Raw genomic sequence first — 21,903 nt, 5'->3', positions numbered from 1 at the left:
TGGCATCTGAAATTAATTATCAGAGTCAGCCCCAGCCACTGCGTACTTATTATAGTGGTATTTGGCCAACTGAGGCAGGAGAATCACTAATTAAAGGCCAGCCTGAGGTACATAGCAAATTCCAAGCTTGATCCATAGTAAGATCCTGTCAGGAAAAAAAAAAATCTTTACTTTACTTTACTCTCAAATGTCAATTCTTCCTTTACTCTCAAATGTCAATCAATTACCATTCCCTCTCAACTCCACCCTATTCTACACATCACCACGTTCATCTTTCCCACCTGGACCTCTCTGCTACCCCTGTAGTTAGCCTTATCAACTCGTTTCAACTTGGTTCTTTTGCTACTTTTTAATTAAAAAATAATTACATCATTTCCCTCCATTCCCTTTCTTTCCTCCAACTCCTCCCACACCCACCCCACCCCTCACCCCTACTCCCTATCACTTCCTGACCTCCTCTTCTTTAATTGTTATTGTTACATACATATGCACACATATGTCAAATACAAGCTGCTGTGTCTGTTCAGTGTGGCTTGCATGTACATGATTTCAGGGCTGACCACTTGGTATCGGATCACCAATTAGTGGGCTCCTCCCCCCAGGTAGACCACTTCCTCTTCTCTCAGAATCAACTTGATATTTCCCTCTGCTCTTTACTTAAGATTCATCCCAAACTCCTTGGTCTAGCATACAAAGCTAAACAGGATCCAGCCTCTGTCTGGAACTAACAATTCCCTAAAGACTATAAAAAAAATATCTTTTTGTTTCTACATTTATTTAGCTCCACATCTTCCATTTCTGTGTTTAACATAGTACACTAGACATGGTAGCCATACACTGTGTCATCAGCCAAGACTATACATAGGTGTCATAGCTATGGAAAGAAGGGCAAATTACCAAGGATATAGTTATTTAAATTACATGCTTTTTGGTTCTCATGGAATAAAATACCTGTTTCTGTATCTAATAATCCTGCATCCACCTTCATGGTAAGCCAGGCAGACAGGGCCCTATCTCAATCCCACTTAGCCTTCAACACTCTATTAGCCCCTGCGCTAGATAATAACAGTATGTTCATAGGGTCTCTAGATGAAAGAAAAGGGTTACTCACTCAAAATTAAAAGTCAAAATAATGAACTTAATATAGAACTAAGCCCTACTTTATGCACGATAACAAATATCCTGAAGCAACACCGGGGGATGTTAGGCATTAATTATTTTTTAAATCGCCCAATTATACATCATTTCATGCTAATCTAAATGATGCCATTTCTCTCTCGGCAGACACCACTCAACTCGAGACAACCCCCATATCTGTGTATAAAAAGCTCAAAGAACCCACAAGCCGGTGATGTTTTGTTCTCCTTTGAAGTTACAGCTGCCCACAGACAAGCGGAACATTAGGCCCGGCACCATGTCTCTCCGGTTTTCTGGCGGATCCAGGCACGTTGGCCTGCAGTCCGGATCCCTGAGGCCACCCAGCGGAGGAGCAGGCGGCGGCAGTTCGGCTGCTGGTAGTGGATTTTCTTGGGCCTTAGGAGGGACACTGAGCGGTGCTCCTGGTGGGAGCCATGCCACCGGTGCCCTGGGAAATGCTGTTGCTGTTGGCTTCTCTGGAAATGAAGGGGGTCTCCTCTCTGGGAACGAGAAGGTCACCATGCAGAATCTTAACAGCCGCCTGGCCTCTTACCTGGATAATGTGAAAGCCCTGGAGGAGGCAAATTCCGAGCTAGAGAGACAGATCAAGAATTGGCATGAGAAATACGGACCCGGATCTTGCCGTGGACTTGATAATGACTACAGCCGGTATCATCTGACCATCGAGGACCTTAAAAGCAAGGTAAGGGGGCTGGGGAGATGGCTCAGAGGTTAAGAGCACCTGACTGCTCTTCCAGAGGTCCTGAATTCAATTCCGATTTCCTACAGGGTGGCTCACAACCATCTGTAATGGAATCAGGTTCCTTCTGGTGTGCATGAAGATAGAGCACTCATAAACATAAAAAAAATACATGAGTAAATTAAAAGCAAGGTAAAAATCACAAACTTGGAACTAGCCAAATTTTTAAAACTTAGTAACTTCCAGCAAAAGTATATAGAATGACAAACAGGAATGCGTGATGGCTGTTCTATAATTTGTATTTAATTTTAATAAATAATCCTCATTACTTAAAATTAGGAACCTTGATTCATGAATTTCAATGTAACTAAAATGTTAATTCCCACTGTTTATTTTTAAATACTTTTATAGATTATAAATTACTTTATTCTAAACATAAGACAATTATGAGAACAAATTTAAAACATTGCTACTTTTTTTAAAAAATTAAATTCTAAATATTTTGATAATTGCCTAAATTAAAAATTGATGCAAAGGCTTAATTATTTCTTTTTTGTTTTGTTTTGTTTTGTTTTGTTTTGTTTTTTGTTTTTTCCAGACAGGGTTTCTCTGTGTAGCTTTGCGCCTTTCCTGGAACTCACTTGGTAGCCCAGGCTGGCCTCGAACTCACAGATATCCGCCTGCCTCTGCCTCCCGAGTGCTGGGATTAAAGGCATGCGCCACCACCGCCCGGCTTAATTATTTCTTAAATAATAAATGACAAAAGCAAAGTTATTTCTGCTAACTCCCGTTTAATTTCTTCTAGATTATCTCTTCCACGGCTGCTAATGCTAATATAATTCTGCAGATTGATAACGCCAGACTGGCTGCTGACGATTTCCGACTAAAGTAAGCGACCAATGACAGTCATGGCCCCAAAATGAAGTTCCGGTCGGTCTACGTTGTTTAAAAAAAAAAAAAAAAAAATGTTTCCTTTTCATCTCAAGTAAAATAAATTATAACCCCAAAGAGTAAAGGAATCAAAGGATTTCTGATCCAAAACAACAACTTGACCAAAGGAAGGGTCTTTCTCTGTGCATAGCTGTTTTGTTTTATGACAGGGTCTCACCGTGTAGCCCAGACTGGTCTAGAACTCACAATCCTCCTGCCTCAGCCTCCTGAGCTCTTGGATTACAGACACAGGCTACCACACAGAGCTTCTTCTGTGGATTTTTATATATAGAGTCCTGACTCGGTTTCAGATGTCCAGTTGACATCGAGTTGAGGCTGACACCTTCAGGTTCTTGGAGAGGTCTAACTTGCACCGAAATTCATTTAAATTCACCTCCCCCCAAGGTATGAAAACGAACTCACCCTACACCAGAATGTAGAAGCGGACATCAACGGATTGCGCCGTGTCCTGGACGAGCTGACCCTCTGCAGGACGGACCAAGAGCTGCAGTATGAATCACTGAGTGAGGAGATGACGTATCTCAAGAAGAACCACGAAGAGGTAGGAGACGCTTCACCTAAGTCCTGTCACAACTCCGTGGGTGAAAACTGTAGGGAGGGAAGGTGCTGCAATCCCAGCATTCATCTGTGCTCATGGAAATCACACGTGGAACCTATTTGCCTCCCACAAGAACATTAGAAGAGGAAGGAAAGTTAGAAAGGAGAGGGGTGTCGTACAGCATAGCACTGGAAGAATAAGGTCACTAGGGTGTGTTGGTTAGCAGGAGAGTGACCCCCAAACAAGATAACCAGAGGAAGGGCCTGGAGCACAGTGGGATCCATGTCCCCTTAAAGTCACAGCAACTGAAAGAAGGCAGCTTGGACTGCACTGGGCGTGGGGTGAAAAGCCACCCACATTATGACCCCTGAGAGCCTTTACTGCACTCTGTGGCGGGTGCTAACTGCAAATAATTTGATTTCGAAACTCCACCGCAACAAGAATTTTCCTTTATATGGAATCTTACACAGAACTTCAAAGTACAGAAATAAGTTAGTAGCAGCTTTTCAGGGGTAACGTGTATGTGTGTGTGTGTGTGTGTGTGTGTGTGTGTGTGTGTGTACATATACATACATATATATATGTATATATATATGTATATATATATATATATATTCTTAACTAGAAAGTCAGATTTAAATAACATCAAAATCTGGTTTAAGAGAACAGAAGTACACCAGGCATGGTAGTACACTGCTGTAATCTTGGTACTTGAGAGGTGGAGGCAGGCAGGGGATTGTGAACTGGAGGCCAGCCTGGGCTAAATAGCAAGTCCCTGTCAGCAGGGTCTAGGGGAGAAACCTGAGAATCAACCATTTGCAATCAGCCCAGATGAAAAGGTGAGCTATTCTATGAACCAATAGGGATCGTTGCTTTGCTTGAGAACCCGGCAGGACAGACTGACAGTACCATCCTAGACAAACTCCTGAGTGCCAAAGTTGGAGAGGGGAGCCACTAAGAACCGGTGCTCAGGAGTCGGGGAGCCCTGTTCATTCTCCCGTCTGACCAGATCCCAGCAAGCAACTTAGGCCTGTTTCTTCCCTGCTCTGTGCCTTAGGATCCTAATCTGTGAAGGGACTGTCTGCTTCCTAAAGTGCTCAGGCTTTTTAGCACATGCTCAGAACAGTGTCCACATCCAATAGTCACTCAATAAAGCTAGTGTCCCACAGGTGAAAAGTCCACAATGGCTGGGACTTTGGGGGGGGGGGGTAGTTTTCACCACTCTAGTCCATCAACATGAAAGTTGACAATTATTTGTTGAATAAATTCGCTGGTCTTTGTAATCCTTTCATATTTTTTAAGTGGGAGACATGGTTGTCTTTTTTTTATTACATTTTACTTATTTGTTGTGGAGAGAGGACCATGCGCATGCCGCAGTATGTCTGTGGAAGTCAGAACAGCTTCCAGGAGCTGGTTCTCCCCTTCCACCCTGTGGATCCGGGGATTGAACTCAGGTTATTTGGCAGCAAGCACCTTTACCAGCTGGGCCATCTCACTGGCCCCTGGTATGGTTGGGCTTGGTATGGTGCTTCAACTTTTTTGTTTGTTTGTTTTTCGAGACAGGGCTTCTATGTGTAGCCCTGGCTGTCCTGGAACTCACTCTGTAGACCAGGCTGGCCTTGAACTCACAGAGATCCACCTGCCTCTGCCTCCCAAGTGCTGGGATTAAAGGCATGTGCCGCCGCCACCACATGGCTAATGGTTCAACTTTATAATTCCAGCAGTTGGGAGACTGAGGCAGGATGATCCCCAGGTTCAAGGCCCAGCCTGGTCTACAGAGCAAGTTATAGCTTAGTCTAAGCTACAGAGTGAAACCCTGTCTCATAAAAACAAGGAAGAAAGGAAGGAAGGAAGGAAAGGAGGAAGGAAGAACAGATGGATAGATGGATAGAATATGGAAGGAAGAATGGTCGGAAAGATGGAGGACTGGTGTGAGCACAGACTAAATAGGACCCATAAAGGACACATTACTCTGGGGACTTTGGGACCTATAAAACCCTCTCAGGTGGCATATGGACAGTCACTTGCACTTCGCTCCAGGAAATGAAGGTTCTGCAGTGCTCAGCGGGAGGCAACGTGAACGTGGAGATGAACGCAGCCCCGGGTGTGGACCTCACCGTCCTACTGAACAACATGCGAGCGGAGTACGAGGGCCTGGCAGAGCAGAACCGCAGGGATGCCGAGGCCTGGTTCCAGGAGAAGGTGAGGGGAGCCAGACCTGCTCTGTCTTTTCCACGCTAGCAGGCCAGACTCAGTGTGACCCTGTGCACCCTGCCTTCCAGAGCGCCACGCTGCAGCAGCAGATCTCCAATGACCTGGGTGCAGCCACCTCGGCCAGGACGGAGCTGACAGAGCTGAAGCGCTCACTGCAGACTCTGGAGATTGAGCTGCAGTCACTCTCAGCAACGGTAGGTGCTGACACCAGGCCGGCTGCGCTTCCTGAGTCCCCAGAACCTATGAGAAGCCCTTCTTTCCCTCCCTACAATGAATGCTTACCAGAGACAGGGGAAGACAGCAGAAAAGGCATCCCAGGAGACAGAAAGAGAGGCGGTCTTCCTCACAGACTTCTTGACACCGCTGACCATTTCCTTCCTGGATAGTGCCCAGAGTTCATTTTGTTAAAATAACCAGCCTGGCACCCAGTTCCCCTCTGAGCATAGTTCATTGAGCATACTTAATTCAACCCCCAGAACTGGGCAGTGTTGTTTCAGCTAAAACATTAAGGGACAGGACCAGCGTTATTTGACCACACAGGTCAGGATGGGTCACACCAATATCTCCCAACACTGAGAAAACCCTAGACAGAAAGGGTGCACGGGGCTGGAGAGACGGCTCAGCAGTTAAGAGAACCTATCACTCTTCCAGGGGACCCAACTTCTATCCCCAGCACCCACAGGGCAGCTAACAACTGACTGTAACTCCAGCCTCAAGGCATCTGTCTTCTGCAGGCATTGCATCCATGCATGCAGATACAGGCAGGCAAAACACCCATATACATAAAAAAAATTTTTAAAGGTACACACCAACCCTGACATGGGCACTATCTGTCCCCACACCCCACACAGAAAAGCTCTCATTCCATAGCACACACCCCACAGAGCCTGTGGCACTCAGCCTCTTAGGCACATCCGGGAGAAAAGACTTCAATGGTTACCATGGAAACAACCCAGTTCTAAAACCTGCTTTTGGTCAGGACTGTGAGCTGGCAGTATCCAAAAGGCTTGACGCTGAGAATTGTGGCAAGCATGTAGCCCAAGGGTTCCCCATCTCCACAAGACCTTTTGTAATCTCTGGGGATGGTAGGGTGTCACATAAATGAAGAAATAGTTATTATGCAAATGAGAACAGCAAGCCACTCACGAAGGACTCCATGGCTCAGTCTACTAGAAAGATCTTTTGATTTAGCAACCTTAAAACATAGAACAGGTTCTATGTTCTGTCTCTAAGTAGTATTTAGACAGAAGATGTGTTCTTACAATTGGCTGAGCCCCAGCTTACCCAGCATGCCCCTCTTCCCCTCACCCTCAGCATAGCTGGCTCTCTAGACCTTCCTTCCGCATCCTCTCATCCCTGGAACCATCAGAACCCTGAACAATCTTCTCCTTCTGCAGGGGTGACTTCTCCCTGTGTTTCTGAAAAACAGCGTGGAAAATAAATTCTCAAATTCCCGCATCAGAAATAGAAGCCTTTTCACATAGCAACAATGACATCGTGACGCAGTTAGAGTCTAGGTTCAGACCACCCAGTATAACCATTTTCACAGAGAAGCAGTGAAATCATGAAGCAATTAGATTTGAGGTTCAGATCACCCATCCTGGAAGTAATGCTTTGGGGTCAGGAAATAACTAACCCCTCAAAAATCCATTTAACAGCCAGTGTAACCAAATTATAGAGTGATACTGGTTAGCCTAGCTTCCATACCTGAGACTCTTGGTCAAGATAAATTCTAAGTTCAGTTTCCCACAGGTAGAACACAAGTCAATTAGAGGTTGGGAGTTATTTATGTAAGTAGTTGCTTCCTGTGTTATGGGAACTTCCAAGTTCATCTGGTCCTCTCTCGTCAGCACCCAACCTTCCCTGTGGAAGCAGCTCAGAGATCCTGCCCCCTCTGACTTCCCAGGGTATTAGTCATCTTATAAAGGAATACCCAGTGAAGGGAAGTGAGGCTTCAAGGTTTTGAACTGTGGGTACAGCCCTCCCTGACATCTTGCTATTTGTCATGACCGCACTGGTCACCTTCTGCTCGAATGCTCCTGGAGAGCCCAGCAGCCTCTCCAGAGGCAGCAGCCAGTGTCAGTCAGTGTCCTAAGAGTCTCAGCCCAGTGAGACCGATGCCTGCCTGTTGTGATGAATATCTTGCTACCTAACTCCTCCTTTGTGATCCTAGGGTTGAATCAATACATCATATATTTGGCATTACACAAAGCATCCTTAAAATGATAACACTATATTGCAATAAAGAATAAAGACAGGGAACTGAGAGGTTGCTCAGTTGGTAAAGGGCTTTCCAGGCAAGCACAAGGCTATGAGTTTAATCTTTAGAATTCATGTTTAAAAAAAAAAGGCAGATATGGTGGCATGAGCTTGTAATCCCAATGCTGGGAAGTAGAGTCAGGGGGATCCCTGGGGCCCACTGACCAGCCAGTCTAGCTGAATCAGAGAGCCCCAGGCTGACTATAAAATATGATTAAGCTGGGCGGTGGTGGCACACGCCTTTAATCCCAGCACTCGGAGGCAGAGCCAGGTGGATCTCTGTGAGTTTGAGGCCAGCCTGGTCTACAGAGTGAGTTCCAGGACAGGCACCAAAACTACACAGAGAAACCCTGTCTCGAAAACAACAAAAAAAGAAGTTTGAACAAATGAGTAGATATCACCTGAGGAACGACATCCAAGGGTGTTCTTTGGCCAACACACACACACACACACACACACACACACACACACACACACACACACACGGAAAGATAAAAAGAAAGCATTTTAAAACAAAATGCATTTATTTTGTACACACTGAGCCAAACCGCCTTCAAGAATGCCAGGCAGAGCCTTGCATCTCCTTCTAATCCAGGCTTCATTCCCTGTGACGTAAGAGCCACAATCACATCACACAAGAAGAAGAGGAAATTGAGGGAGCGGAAGAGGTGGTGGACATTCTGATAATGACTGATATCAGAAGTAATAACTACCCAGACATATATATTTATGTATGATGAGAAAAGAGGGAAATTGCCACAGCTGGGCAGGGATCAGGTGGCGGGGCAAATTACAGTGTATGGAAGGCGAGAGGAAGCAGGATGTGCATAGGAGTGGTGTAGACACGACGACCTGCGTGTTATGAGCTCTGGCCTTGACAGCCTACCCTGGGAAAGGATTCATTCCGTCTTAACTGCTTTAAAAAGGGGGCTTCGGTGAATGACAGAAAATCGAGGACGGGTCAGAAAAGGAAACAAGAGCCCAGCAGGCCTAGGAATGGGATGAGAACAGGATGAGGAATAGGATGAGGATAGGACGAGAACAGGATGAGAATGGGATGAGGAATAGGATGAAGATAGGATGAAGAATAGGATGAGAATAGGATGGGAATAGGATGAGAATAGGATGGTAATAGGATGAGAATAGGATGGTAATAGGATGAGAATAGGACGTGAATGGATGAGAATAGGGTGGTAATAGGATGAGAAACAGGATGAGAATAGGATGAAGAATGGGATGTTAAGGAGTAAGACTTGGATATAACAGCCCCCCTAAAAAAAACAGTTTTCAAGTATAAATCATCCCTTGTGGATTTCTTACTGTTCTGCCCCCCCCCCAAAGTGCTCTTATATACATGTTGGTCTTAACAGAAATTGTTACCAAAATCTTAACAGTCAAATATCTTCTAGGGGGCCGGTGAGATGACTCAGTGGGTAAGAGTACCTGCTGCCAAGGCCCATAGCCAGAGTTTGATCCCGGGGACCCATATGGTGGAAGGAAAGAACCAAATCCTGCAGGTTGTCCTCTGGCCTCCACACGAATGTTGTGACACATCCCTGCCCCCCAACACACACACACACACACACACACACACACACACACACACACACACACACACCCCTAAGTAAATGTTAAAATACACAAAGTCTTGGGGGTCATCCAGTGCCTGTTCACCACCTGGTCAACGCCAGGCTCCACCTCCTGTCTTATTGTGGCAGGCCCCTACTTGCCTGGGGAGTGGTCCTGCAGATGCTGAGAAGCCCAGGGCTAGGTACTCCGCCACCGGTGATTCCATCCCTTGCTATGTATGCTCTTTGATGTCTCAGAAACACTCTCTGGAGTGCTCCCTGGCGGAGACCGAGGGCAACTACTGCTCGCAGCTGGCTCACATCCAGGCTCAGATCAGCGCCCTGGAGGAGCAGCTGCACCAGGTCAGGACCGAGACCGAGGGCCAGAAACTGGAACACGAGCAGCTGATGGACATCAAGGCCCACCTGGAGAAGGAGATCGACACCTACTGCCGCCTCATAGACGGAGACGAAAAGTAAGACCGTTGGGACGTTCCCCACAACAGCCACGCTCTATCCCTGAGCCCGCCACACGTTTAGCCAGCCGTTTTTCTCTCCCGCTGTACAAGCGCATGTCTTTCTCTTGCTTCTAGAATCTTTTTCTCTATATTTTTGTACGGAGCCCCCTTATCTGCCTCAAACGACTCCCATCATTCCTGCACAAGTTCCTCACTATTGTCCATGTTAAGCATTGTGATTTCAAGATTTTCCTGGCCCCTGCCCCTCCCCCAAGCCCCTGAACATGCCCCCAGGACACATTCTATATGTATGTGTGGCTCCTAGGACATTGCATATTTTATATGTATCTCTCTTAAGCTAGTACATATGTCTTAAGTGTTTAATTCTTGGATTTAAAAAATCAAATGGGAGAGACTAGGAAGACGGCTCAGTAGGTAAATGCTTGTCACATGTAACACCAGTTCCTGGGAAACTGAGGCCCTTTTCTAACCTCTGAGAGCACTGCATGTATGTGGTGCATATGTGTACACTCAGGTAACACACACATAAGATAAAAGTAAATAAATCTCTCTTTAAAAATAAGGCTGAGAACAATAAAGGAGGATTCCTGATGCCAACCTACACACACCCACACTCACAAACACACTCACAGACACACACACATATTCACACATACAGACACACACAGACACACTCACACACATACACACTCATGCACATACATACTCACACACATATTCACACACAATCACACAGATGCACACACACCATCACCACCACCACCAAAAGAAAAAAAACGGCAAATGGAAATAATGATTTTTAAAAAAAAAATTCTCTCTTTAGATAACTTGTAATCACTTCCTGCTCCTGCACACAAAGTCATATTTTCTTCAATAGTAAAAACTGAGATCTGCTGAGTCGGTATCTCAATGAAAAGCTTCCAAAGTGACCAGGAGCACCCATGTAAAATAATAAACTCTTCTCTGTTTCAGTTCCTGCTCCAGCGCAAAGGGCTTTGAATCTGGAAGCTCAGGGAATTCACCCAAAGGTAACGAAAACCTCGTTTTATTTCTGTAACGGAAAAATCCCTTCCCATCAGTAGCTCTCACACATGGTAGCCAACTCTACCGTGAAGTGGTTCTAACCACTGGAAATGCTCTCCAGACACCCCAAAATCTTACTATAAACCCCAACACTCCTTCCCTGATGTGTGCGACGTTGGGCTCCTCTCTCACGCTATCTATTGGGAAGAATTCACCATTCACCTGTGTTTTCTTCCCTAGATCTATCCAAAACCACACTGGTCAAGACGGTGGTTGAAGAAATAGATCAGCGTGGAAAGGTTCTGTCGTCGAGGATCCACTCCATCGAGGAAAAGATGTCCAAGATGAGCAACGGGAAGGCGGAACAGAGGGTTCCCTTCTAACTCTCACGCTAGGGGAGAGAGTAACTTGGGGGCGGAGCCCACACAGCGGCACTGTTCTACATCTCAGGGAGAACAGAAACGCTTTCTACTATTACAGATGAGTGACCTTAGACAAAATACCTGTTTTCTTTCGCATGATGTTGGGTGTTTCTGTTCCAAATAAATAAAATAATTGATGAGCACACATTCCCTTTGCTGGTGGTTAATATTGAGTTGTGATTTATTTATTTTTTCCTTAAGAAGACCCTATGGAAAACGTTTCCACTGAATTTCACTCTAGTTTTCAACAACTATCAATACGATCACATGGCATATAAGTATTAAATATTCCCTAGGCATAGTCTTTAAATCCCACCATGTCTGCATAGGTGCCAACTATCTGGGAACGTTCAGAAATTCTCCTGCAACTGGCACAGTCTACCACTAGATGGCGCGTGTCTGGTATTTTTGTCAAGAATCTATGTCAAGATTATCCACAAACTAGGATACCATTCCCAGTCTGACGGGGGTGGGGGGGTGGGGGGGTGAGGGGGTGACAGAACCTTTGAACAGATCTACCACAACAAAGCACGTGTTGGTGACCTTTCCAAAACAGATTATAGAAGCTTTTCCCCAGGAAGGCCCAGACAGAAATATTTTAGGCATTGCAGACCCTAGGTCTATCCACAACTGCTCAGCTTTATAATTTCTTTTAAAAGAAAGAGCCATAGGTTGATGGGCACAACTACTTTAGATAAAATTTTATTTAGAGGCACTGAGATTTTTGAATTGCAAATAATTTAATGTTTCATGAAAACGTTATTCTTTCCATGTTTTCAACCATTTAAAATGTGTAAGCCGGGAACTAAGCAATTAAGAGCATTGGCTGCTCTTCCAGAGCACTGGGGTTCAATTCCCGGCACCCACACGTGACTCACAACCATCTCTAACTCCAGTTCCAAAGGATCTAACTCTCTCTCTTTGGGCTCCTCAGCACCATGCACTCATGTGGTACTCAGACATATATGCAGGCAAAAAAAAAAAAAAAAAAAAAAAAAAAAGCCTGTCTTACCTTGGGACTGTACAAAAACACATCATGCCAGCTTTTGATCCTTCCCCACACCAAGACCTGTGCTAAGACTCAAACTCTCGTGAAGTGTGTGACCTCCAAGGTCACTGAGTGTTTCTGCCTTAGGAGAGCTGTTCTTTTGTTTCTCAAGTGTCTTCCTGATTTCACTGGGAAGCTCCATTCCGCCCAACAATCCAACAGCTCCACGGCAGTTCAAAGAAGTGGAGAAAATAATCAAATGCTTACAAAATTTCTGCCCAAATGCACCACATGAAGCAAGTTCTAGAAGTTATAAGGAAATGGCTTCTTAACACACAGGGCCAGCTACATAACTTGAAAGAGTCTGTGAAATGAAAATGTGAGGTCCCCCGTGTTCAAAACTGATGACATTGAAGGGTCTAGAATATGATACTCTTTGCTTTTTCCTTAATTACGTTCTTTGTTGTTGTTTTGTTTGTTTGTTTTGTTTTTCCGGACAGGGTTTCTCTGTGTAGACCTGGCTGTCCTAGAACTTGCTCTGTAGACCAGGATGGTCTCAAACTCAGGGATCCTCCTGCCTCTGCCTACGCTGGGATTAAAGGTGTGTAACACCATGCCCAGCTTTTTTAATTATGTTCTTGATTTATCCTGGATATTTTTTTTATGATTTTGTTTTGAGAAGGTTTTTTTTCTTGTTTTGGCTTTAGTTTTATGGCCTTATGCTATTTAATGTCATTCTAAGTAAAAAGAAAAAATAAATTTTAGATTATCGTATACATTTATCACTTGTTTTTATGCCATGAAATCCCAGTTTTAAATCAAAACTCTAAAATGATATCATCTGTATTTTGTAGCTCACATATGCATATTATTTTGTTCTTATCAAACAGTGGGAAAAAAAACAAAACAAGCTCAATTATTTTTATTTCACTTTGCTATTGTTGTTTGGTTTGAGTTTCAGTTTGTTTGGTTTGAGTTTTTGGTTTTATTTTTTTAAGTCATTTTGTTTTAGATATAGCCTTGTTTAGCCTGGAACCCACAATATAGACCATACTAACCTTGAACTCACAGAGATCTGCCTGCTTTTGCTTTTCCAGTGTTGGGATTAAAGTCAAGCACCACCACACCCAGTTTTAGACTTCAAAAAATTTATACATACTGGATACTTCAGTCATTCATGCTTCTTGAAACATCCATGACATTTGAAGCAATTTCTGGGTCACATAGAAAATCCTGGCTCCCTGGGATTGCTGGAGACCCAGTTTACCCCCATCTTGGAGGCTATATACCAAACATTTCCCCACTTTAGATATGTATAGTTGGACTCCCTTGCATCGCTGTTAACCAGAATCCAGTGCATGAGGGCATTGCATATGCTCTGTGCTTACGGAGGCAGTACAAACCATGACAGACACATGACTCACACACTCCCTATGCACCTGCGTGCCCCACAGCCCATCAGAACTCACTTTACAGAACACAAGTTTGAAGACACAATTACTGAGAATTTCAAGTTAGTCACAGAGAGCACTGGACCAAGGGCAGAACTCTTCTAACAGAGTCTTTGTGTCTGGAGCCTGTGAAACAACTCCTGCCTTGCAGGTGTGCTCAGAGGCCAGTGATCTTTGAAAACACTGTCCGTGTGGGATTCCTTTATGTAGGAATGCCCAGGGAGGCTCAGGAGTGCAGGGCGCACTTTGCAGTGAGAGTGCTGTCACCACAGAAGGACTCAAAGGAAAGGAAAGCTCTCTAACTCTGCACCTTTTGCTGAAGAGATAACCCAGAATTCCCCAGGTGTCTATTCACAAAGCAATGGATATAGAATTAAACCCTGGGTGAATTGCCTTTAAGTTTTGTTGGGTTCACAGGGTGGAAGGAAACACTCCGTGGCTCACACCATGCTCAGTCACGATCTCTTCTTCCTAGAAAATGACTATGCCATTCAGTTCTGTGATTTTCCTGTGCTCAGCAGAAGTTAGGGCACCTGGGCTCTGAAGGAGTTCTGCTGATGAGTACATGTTCTTCCCCAGTCTCTGAAGAGCTCCACTTTTTTTCACTGTAGTGGGTTTGAATACTTCAAAGTTCTGAAGAATCAAAATCCTTCTAAAGGAGAAGGAATTGGACCACCCTGCTTGGATAGTTAGTTGATTCTTCTGTGTGTGTGTGTGTGTGTGTGTGTGTGTGTGTGTGTGTGTGTGTGTGTGTTGGTTTTTGTTGTTATTAACACAAAATCTCATTCTGTACCCCAGGCCTGCCTGCAACTCACTATATATAACTAGGCTGCCCCTGAACTCATAGCAAACCCTTACCTCAAAACCGGGAGAACAGGCATGAACCATCACATCTGGCTTTCAGCATTCAGTTGTTACCAAGGAAAACGCAGATGTCCAAGATGTATGGGAGCCCTCTGCAGGAAGTAAATTACCACTGGCTTCCTGTGAGTAGCTTCCATGGGGCATTATATGCTATTTAATATGCTCCCGAATTGTGTTCAGTGATACTTCGAGATTGTGTGGTTGCAGAATATAATTGTCCTCTGGACACTGGCTTCTCCCCTAAACTTCACATTTCCTGTGACTATGTCTTATTTCTATTAACTCATTCCTAAGATTTTATAACTTCTTTTCTTCTATCCCTTTTAATGCATTTTAGGTGATTCTGAAGTGGTAGATGATATCTTAATCTGTTTGCAGGCACAGAATGTTTTCATTTTATACAGGAATGCTGTCCATTTCTACATTTTCTTATTCACGTGTATTAATATTTGTGGGCTTTCACCTCTCTTTGTTTCTTTTGCTCATTTATTCCAGGCAATTAGCCCCCGTTTTCTAAAATGAGGTACAATTCCAAATGCCTTTTCTAATGTCTTAGAGTTTTAGGTACAGGGTTCACGACTGTTGGCCTTGGGGCTAAACAGATGGCTCAGTGGTTCTTTTCTTACTGTTATTATTATTTGGGTTTGGGTTTGGATTTTTTGGTTTTCTCTGTGTAGCCTTGGCTGTCCTGGAGCTCACTCTATAGACCAGGCTGGCCTCAAACTCAGGGATTCACCTGTCTCTGCCTCCCAAGTGCTGGAACTAAAGGCATGAGCCACCACCTCCTGGCATGACTCAGTGGTTAAAAGTACCTATCATTCTTCCAGAGGACCTGAGTTTGAGGTTGGTCATCACACCCCTATGGGGTGATTATCAACCATCTGTAACTATCCAGCATGCTCTTCTGGCTTCCAAGAGCATCTTCACTCATGTGCACACACTCCCACAGACACACACATGTAAACACAATTAGAAAGAGAATAAACCTTTACAACAAACCTGTATAAACACGGACACATAGACTACAACAAAGGGCCCGGAAACACGTCTTCACAGCTACAGTCTCTTTAACAAAGGCACCAACAGCACATGGGAGAAAAGAGCCTTTTCAGTGAATTGTGCTGGGAAAACTGGATGCCCACAAGTAGAGCAAAACCAGCTCCCTATGTCTCACCCTGGGAAAGAATCGATTCAAAATGAAGCGAAGATCTGAATGTCAGACCCAAAACTTTGAAATGTCCAGGGGAAGCACCTTAAAATTCACGCTTGGGGAAGGACTTTCTGATAAAACTCCAACCGCTCAGAAAACAATTGACGGGTAGGATCCCATTGAAGACGAAAGAATAAGGGGAGGAAAAGCAGGCTACAGAGAAAACTTTTTCCAGTCATACATCTGACCAGGGATTAACATCTAGAATCTGTGAAGAACTTAGAAAAACCAAATGCCAAAAATCAAAGCAAATGCCAGGCATGGTGGTGCACATCTTTAATCCCAGCACTCAGGAGGCAGAGGCGGGCAGATCTCTGTGAGTTCAAGCCCACCCTGATCTACATAGCAAGTTACAGGCAGCAAGAGCTAAAGAGTGAGACTCTATGTATATGCATATCCATATACTACATATGCATATATATATACACACACACATATATATATATATATACATACACATACACACATATATAGAGATATAGATCCAATCAATAAATGGGCACATGAATTAAACAGACAAACTTCAAAAGAAGAAATATAAATAGCAAAGGAAAAGTATATGGGTGAAAGGTGTTTGACATCTAAACTACATTTAAGAGTCCTCTTCACTCCAGTCACCATGGTTTTCACCAAGGAAATGAGTAACAGTAATGCCGCTGTGAGTGTGGGAGGCAGGGGCCTTCCTACTCTGCGGGCAGGAGGTAAATCAGTGTGACAGTGTGGAGTCAGCATGGAAATTCTTCCAAACACTCAAAGTAGAATTGGGACCTGACATAGCACAGAGATATCAGCACATCCATGTTTGGTAAGTCACTGTTCTCAATAACTAAGACAAGGAATCAACCTGGATGCCCATCAACAGATGGATGGTGTATTAGTTTTTTCCACTGGAGTGATAAAACACCATGACCAGGACAACTTATGAAGGGAGGCTTTATTTGGAGTTTATGGTTCCAGGAGGATATGAGTCTATGGCCCTCACATTGGGTAGCATGGCAGCAGACAGGCAAGCTTGGCGCTGGAGCAGTAGCTGAGAGCTCACATTTCTATACCCACAAACAGGAAGCAGAGAGAGGTAACTCAAAATGGGGGGGGGGGGAGTCTTTAAAAGCCTCAAAGCCCGCCCCTAGTGACATACTTCCTTCAGCAAAGCCACATCTCCCAATCCTCCCCAAACAGCCACCAACCAGGGACCAAGTACTCAAATGTCCAAGACTTACAGGGAACATCTAGTTCAAACTAACACAGATGACTAGAGAAAGAAAAATAAAATCATGTCATTTGCAGAAACATGGATGGAACTTGAATCATCATGTTAAACAAACAAACAAACAACAGAAAAAAAACAGATTCAGCAAGACTGATATTGCATCTTCTCTCATATGCAGCATCCAGATTTCAAAAACATAGACAAACCATGAAAGAAGAAGAGGGACTGTGTGAGGGAAAGGGTGTCCTGTGGAGAGGAGCAAGAGAGAAGGAGATGGGAGCAAACACGGTAAAAGTACATAATACACACCTATGAAATGCGATCGTGAAACCCACCATTTCGCAATTAACTAAAACACATTAGTTTTAACAAGATGTCGCCCACTTGTCCTTTGCCTCCTGTTTCCTCTACAATCTGGTCAATCCAAAGTCCTTGAAAATTGACACGTTAGTTGATCTAAACAGAGTGTGAGGGCAGCAGATTGTACCTGCCAAAGATCACATAGCAAAAGTTGGGATAGACCAGGCATGGTGATGTATATCTTTAATCTCAGCACTCTGGAGGCAGAGGCAGCTGGATCTCTGTGAGTCTGAAGTCAGCCTGGTCTACAGAGAGAGTTCCAGGACACCTGGGGCTCTACAGTAAGACTCTGTCTGGATGAAGCTGGGAAAAAAAAGTCTAGGACTTACAATTTTTCAGTTTAGAAGTTTGGGGGCTTGGACATGGGGGAGGCAGGGAAATTTCATACATGTGTCTAATGAATTTTGATCGTTTCTGCTCTCATCTCCCTCTTACATCCCACTTCCACTCAAACCCTTCTCTTTCCCAGAAAGTCCCCTTCCAACTTTGATGTCTCCTCTCTCTCTCTCTCTGTGTGTGTGTGTGTGTGTGTGTGTGTGTGTGTGTGTGTGTGTGTCCCAATGAATTTAATTTGGGTTGCTTTCATGAGCTTGGGAGAAGGGTTATTTGCTGAAGCATGGGCTGCACTACTTAACAAAGGGTCACCACCCACCTCCAGAAGCCATTAACTACCTAAAGTCCCGTAGGGAGGGATGAGGTCTTGTGAGTCCCTCCTCCATCCATGATGAAATGCTGATTGGTCCGGACTTGTTCTCTCTCGTGAGAGTAACCAGAACTACTGTGAGTTACGAGTACAGTGGCCTTGTCGTGCACAGAAGACACTGTTTCCGTCATCTGCACTTCTCCCTGCCATCTGGCTCACATGGACCTTCCACCCTCTCTTCCAGGACGTTGCCTTGACCTTGAAAGAGATGATACAGATGTTCCATTTGAAGCTGAGCACTCCTGGTCACTTACTATTAGCACTTTGACCGGCTGGGAACCTCTGAACTGTCACATGTCACATAAATGAGCCTCAATGATGAAGGCTGAGAGCAAACCTAATCTGTGGGTATAAATAGAAGTACTGAGAAGGCAGTTTGACAATATGTCCATTTAGCAAAACAACAGTGATAGGTTCTGCCCTCGGGCCTATGACATCCCCAGCCACAGGCTCTTGACTGGGTTTGCAGAACCAGACATAGGGTTTACAGAACTAGGAAGGAATTCATGCCTGTGGAGTGGCTGGTCTCTTCTGATAGGCACTTGTCCATTGACAACACTTCCAGTTCCTTAGCTGCCTATGCATTAAAGCCACGTGTATGTGTGTGTGTTGCATATACTTCCTTGTAATGGCATGATTGCTGGTCTTGCATGTTCCATAGACTATAGTTAACATTGACTCTTGGTCATATGTCTTTGTTTCTGCATTTGTTTGTTTAGTTTGGTTGAAACAAAACTTTGGGGATCCTGTGGGACACGCACTGAAATGGTTTCTCTTGGGTAGTACAGAATATCACTAACCTAGTTTGTCTTATCTGTGTGCATGCATGTTCATACATGTGCAGGTACGCAGGTGCATGCATGTGTTCCTTAGGAACACTACCCACTGTATTTCTGACACATTGGCCTAGGACTCTCGCTCAGCTAGACTGTCTGGCCAGCAAGCCCTAGGGACTCAGTTGTCTCTGCCTCCCCATCGCCCAAGTTACAAGCACATGCTGCCACACCTGGCTTCTTTACACGGGAGCTGGGGCCAAACTCAGGCCCTAGCCGAGCTTCACCAACTGATCCAACTCCCCAGCTAGTCATTGACATTTTAAATAATGACATTTTAAATTAATCCGTTGAACTGGGCTTCTTCAGACCATGGCAGTATTAACCTGGCTTCCTGAGTGCTCTCATCTTTCATATAGCTTCCTTAGCATCAAAAATCTTTTTTATCAGGCCAGGTGTGGCTCATACCTTTTATATTCCGGCACTCAGGAGGTAGAGGTAGGTGGATCTCCAAGAGTCTGAGGCCTGGGTCTACATCAAAGTTTCAGGCTAGCTGGGGCTACACAAAGAGACTTGGTCTCAAAAAAAGAAAAAAAAGAAAAAAAGAAAAGAAAAAGAATTCTATCCATCCACTAAAAACTTCACTTATAGAGCACCCCCTTCAGTGGTTCTCAACCTTCCTAAGGCTGCGACCCTTTAATCCAGTTCCTCATGTCAAGGTGACTCCAACCATAACATTACTTTGTTGCTACTTTGTAACTGTAATTTTGCTACTGTTATGAACATAATGTAAATATCTGATTTGCAGAATGATCTTAGATGACCCCTGTGAAAGGGTCATTTGATCCCCAAGGGGAACCACTGACCCCTTCTTATTAAATCAGGGCTATGTTTTATTGATTGAATTGATTGATTGATTGATTGATTGATTGACTGATTGACTGAGACAACTTGGCCTCAAACTTGAGCGAGCCTATGCTCTTTTTTTGGTGGGGGGAAGGGGGATGGGACAGGGTTTCTCTGTGTAGCCCTGGCTGTCCTGGAACTCACTCTGCAAACCAGGCTGGCCTAGAACTCATAGAGATCTGCCTGCCTCTGCCTCCTGAGTGCTGGGACAGAAGGCATGCACCACCAATGCCCAGCCAGCTCACATTCTTAAAAGGCTTTTTAAAGGAGAGGAGGGAGAACTGGAATTGGTATGTAAAACGAAAAAAAAAAATAAATGAATAAATAAATATTTTTTAAAAGGTTTTATTTTGGAACTTTGGGAGAATTGTTCATTTGTTTGCTGTTATTGCTTCAGTTTTGGGAGACTGGATCTCATGTAGCCCATCCTGGCCTCAGTGTCCCTATATAACCAAGGATGACCTTGAGTTTCTGGTCTTCCAGACTCTCTGCCTTCCATGTGCTGTGACTACAGGCACGCCCTACCACATCTAGGTTAGGCAGCACCAGGACTGGACCGCTGGGCTCACACATACTGGGCATGCGCAGTACCAACTGAGCTGCAACGCAGACCTGCAAGTTAATTTTTAACTCAAACAGCTCTTTCTGGGGCTAGAGAGACCCCTCAGTGGATAAAACGAGCTGGATCTCCAGAATCTATGTAATAGCAGAGAACACAGCAGTGTGTGCCCGTCACCCCAGCACTGGGAAGGCAGAGACAGGCGGACTCTCAGAGCTTGCTGGCAGCCGGCGGACCTGAAATGGTGATCTCCAGGTCCAGTAAAAGACTTCGCTCAGAAAATAAGCTGGAGAGGCAATGAGGACTGGCATCCTGTCACCCCCAATTCCCATTCGCATGTTTTTTAATTAAAAGCTTTTCTTGTGTTTCCTCTTCTATTTGAGCTATTCTAGACATCTTTCGAATATGCAATATTTTGTTTCTTGTAAAGTTAATAATTGTAAGTGGTTTGTTTTGAATGTTTTCTTCAGCTTCCTTTTATTATATTTGTTCCTGAGTATCATTTCTCATTTGTAACTCTAAGCCTACCTGTCAGGTTGGATTGTTTGTAGTATATTTTTGAGATTCTGTTTATTTTCAAGAGGAGGCCTCGATATTTAGAGATATCTGTATTTCGTTCCAGGACCATTGTGGGATAGGCTTCCCTTATGAGGGGTTTGCAGATCTATGCATCTCAAGGTCTTGTTACAGGACCCTTCAGCTTCCTCAGAAAAGAACAGAACACTCATAGCTGGCTGCACAATTTCCAGGACTCAATGGAAAATAAAAATGGTGGGTCCCTTGTTCAAAAGTCAGAAAAATATTCAGTTAAAAATACTAAAATTTGTCTTTTAAAAATATCTACTAGCTGGTCGGTGGTGGTACACATCTTTAATCCCAGCACTCGGAAGGCAGAGGCAGGCACATCTCTGTGAGTTCAAGGCCAGCCTGGGCTATAGAGTGAGTTCCAGGAAAGTCGCCAAAGCTACACAGAGAAACCCTGTCTTGAAAAACGCCAAAAAAAATTCTACTATTTATAATATATAATAGGGATAATAACACTGTACATATAACAGTATAAACTTACAAACTGCAAGAAATGATGTTGTATCATCATTTTATGTACTGCAGCAAGTTATTAAAGTAATTTAATAACATTTCTTTTTAACTTTATTTTTAATTACCTTTGAAGCAGTAGTTTTCTATACGGACATTATTTTATTTTTAATTATGTGTCTGTATATGTGTGTGTGCATGTAGGTGACCATGGAGGCCAGAAGAGGGCATCAGACTGTCTGGAATTGGAGTTACAGGTTGTGGTGAGTTACTAGTGTGGGTGCTGGGAATTGAACTCTGGTCCTCTGGAAGAGTAAGTAGCAAGTGCTCTCACCTGCTGAGCCACCTTTCCAGCCCTTGAACACTACTTCTTGATTCACATTTTCTGTTTTTCTTCTCTGCAGGCTTACCTAGTAGGTTATGAAATTTGGTGTTCTTAGCTTCCTCATTTCAAATATTCACAACTAAAAATGACATCAGTTGTTCCTGGAAAATGCAAAGATCTTCCATTTAAAAGAACAACATGAACCAGAAGCAAAAAGATGGGAAGGGT

At 44.1% G+C, this 21,903-nt stretch overlaps 1 protein-coding gene across 1 annotated transcript; it reads left to right on the top strand.

Moving 5' to 3' along the window:
- Nucleotides 1-1,414: 1,414 nt before the first annotated feature.
- Nucleotides 1,415-11,429, top strand: LOC131916369 (keratin, type I cytoskeletal 28). Its single transcript, XM_059269681.1, has 8 exons — nt 1,415-1,840; nt 2,643-2,725; nt 3,173-3,329; nt 5,367-5,528; nt 5,609-5,734; nt 9,626-9,843; nt 10,819-10,874; nt 11,110-11,429. The coding sequence occupies exons 1-8, from the start codon at nt 1,415-1,417 to the stop codon at nt 11,250-11,252; spliced, it is 1,371 nt and encodes a 456-aa protein (XP_059125664.1). The 3' UTR covers nt 11,253-11,429.
- The last annotated feature ends 10,474 nt before the right edge of the window (nt 11,430-21,903 follow it).

Source organism: Peromyscus eremicus, chromosome 8a, assembly GCF_949786415.1.
Source record: "Peromyscus eremicus chromosome 8a, PerEre_H2_v1, whole genome shotgun sequence".
NCBI lineage: Eukaryota > Metazoa > Chordata > Mammalia > Rodentia > Cricetidae > Peromyscus > Peromyscus eremicus.
The sequence above is the reverse complement of the archived record's forward strand: the minus strand, read 5'-3'. Positions and strand labels throughout refer to the sequence as shown.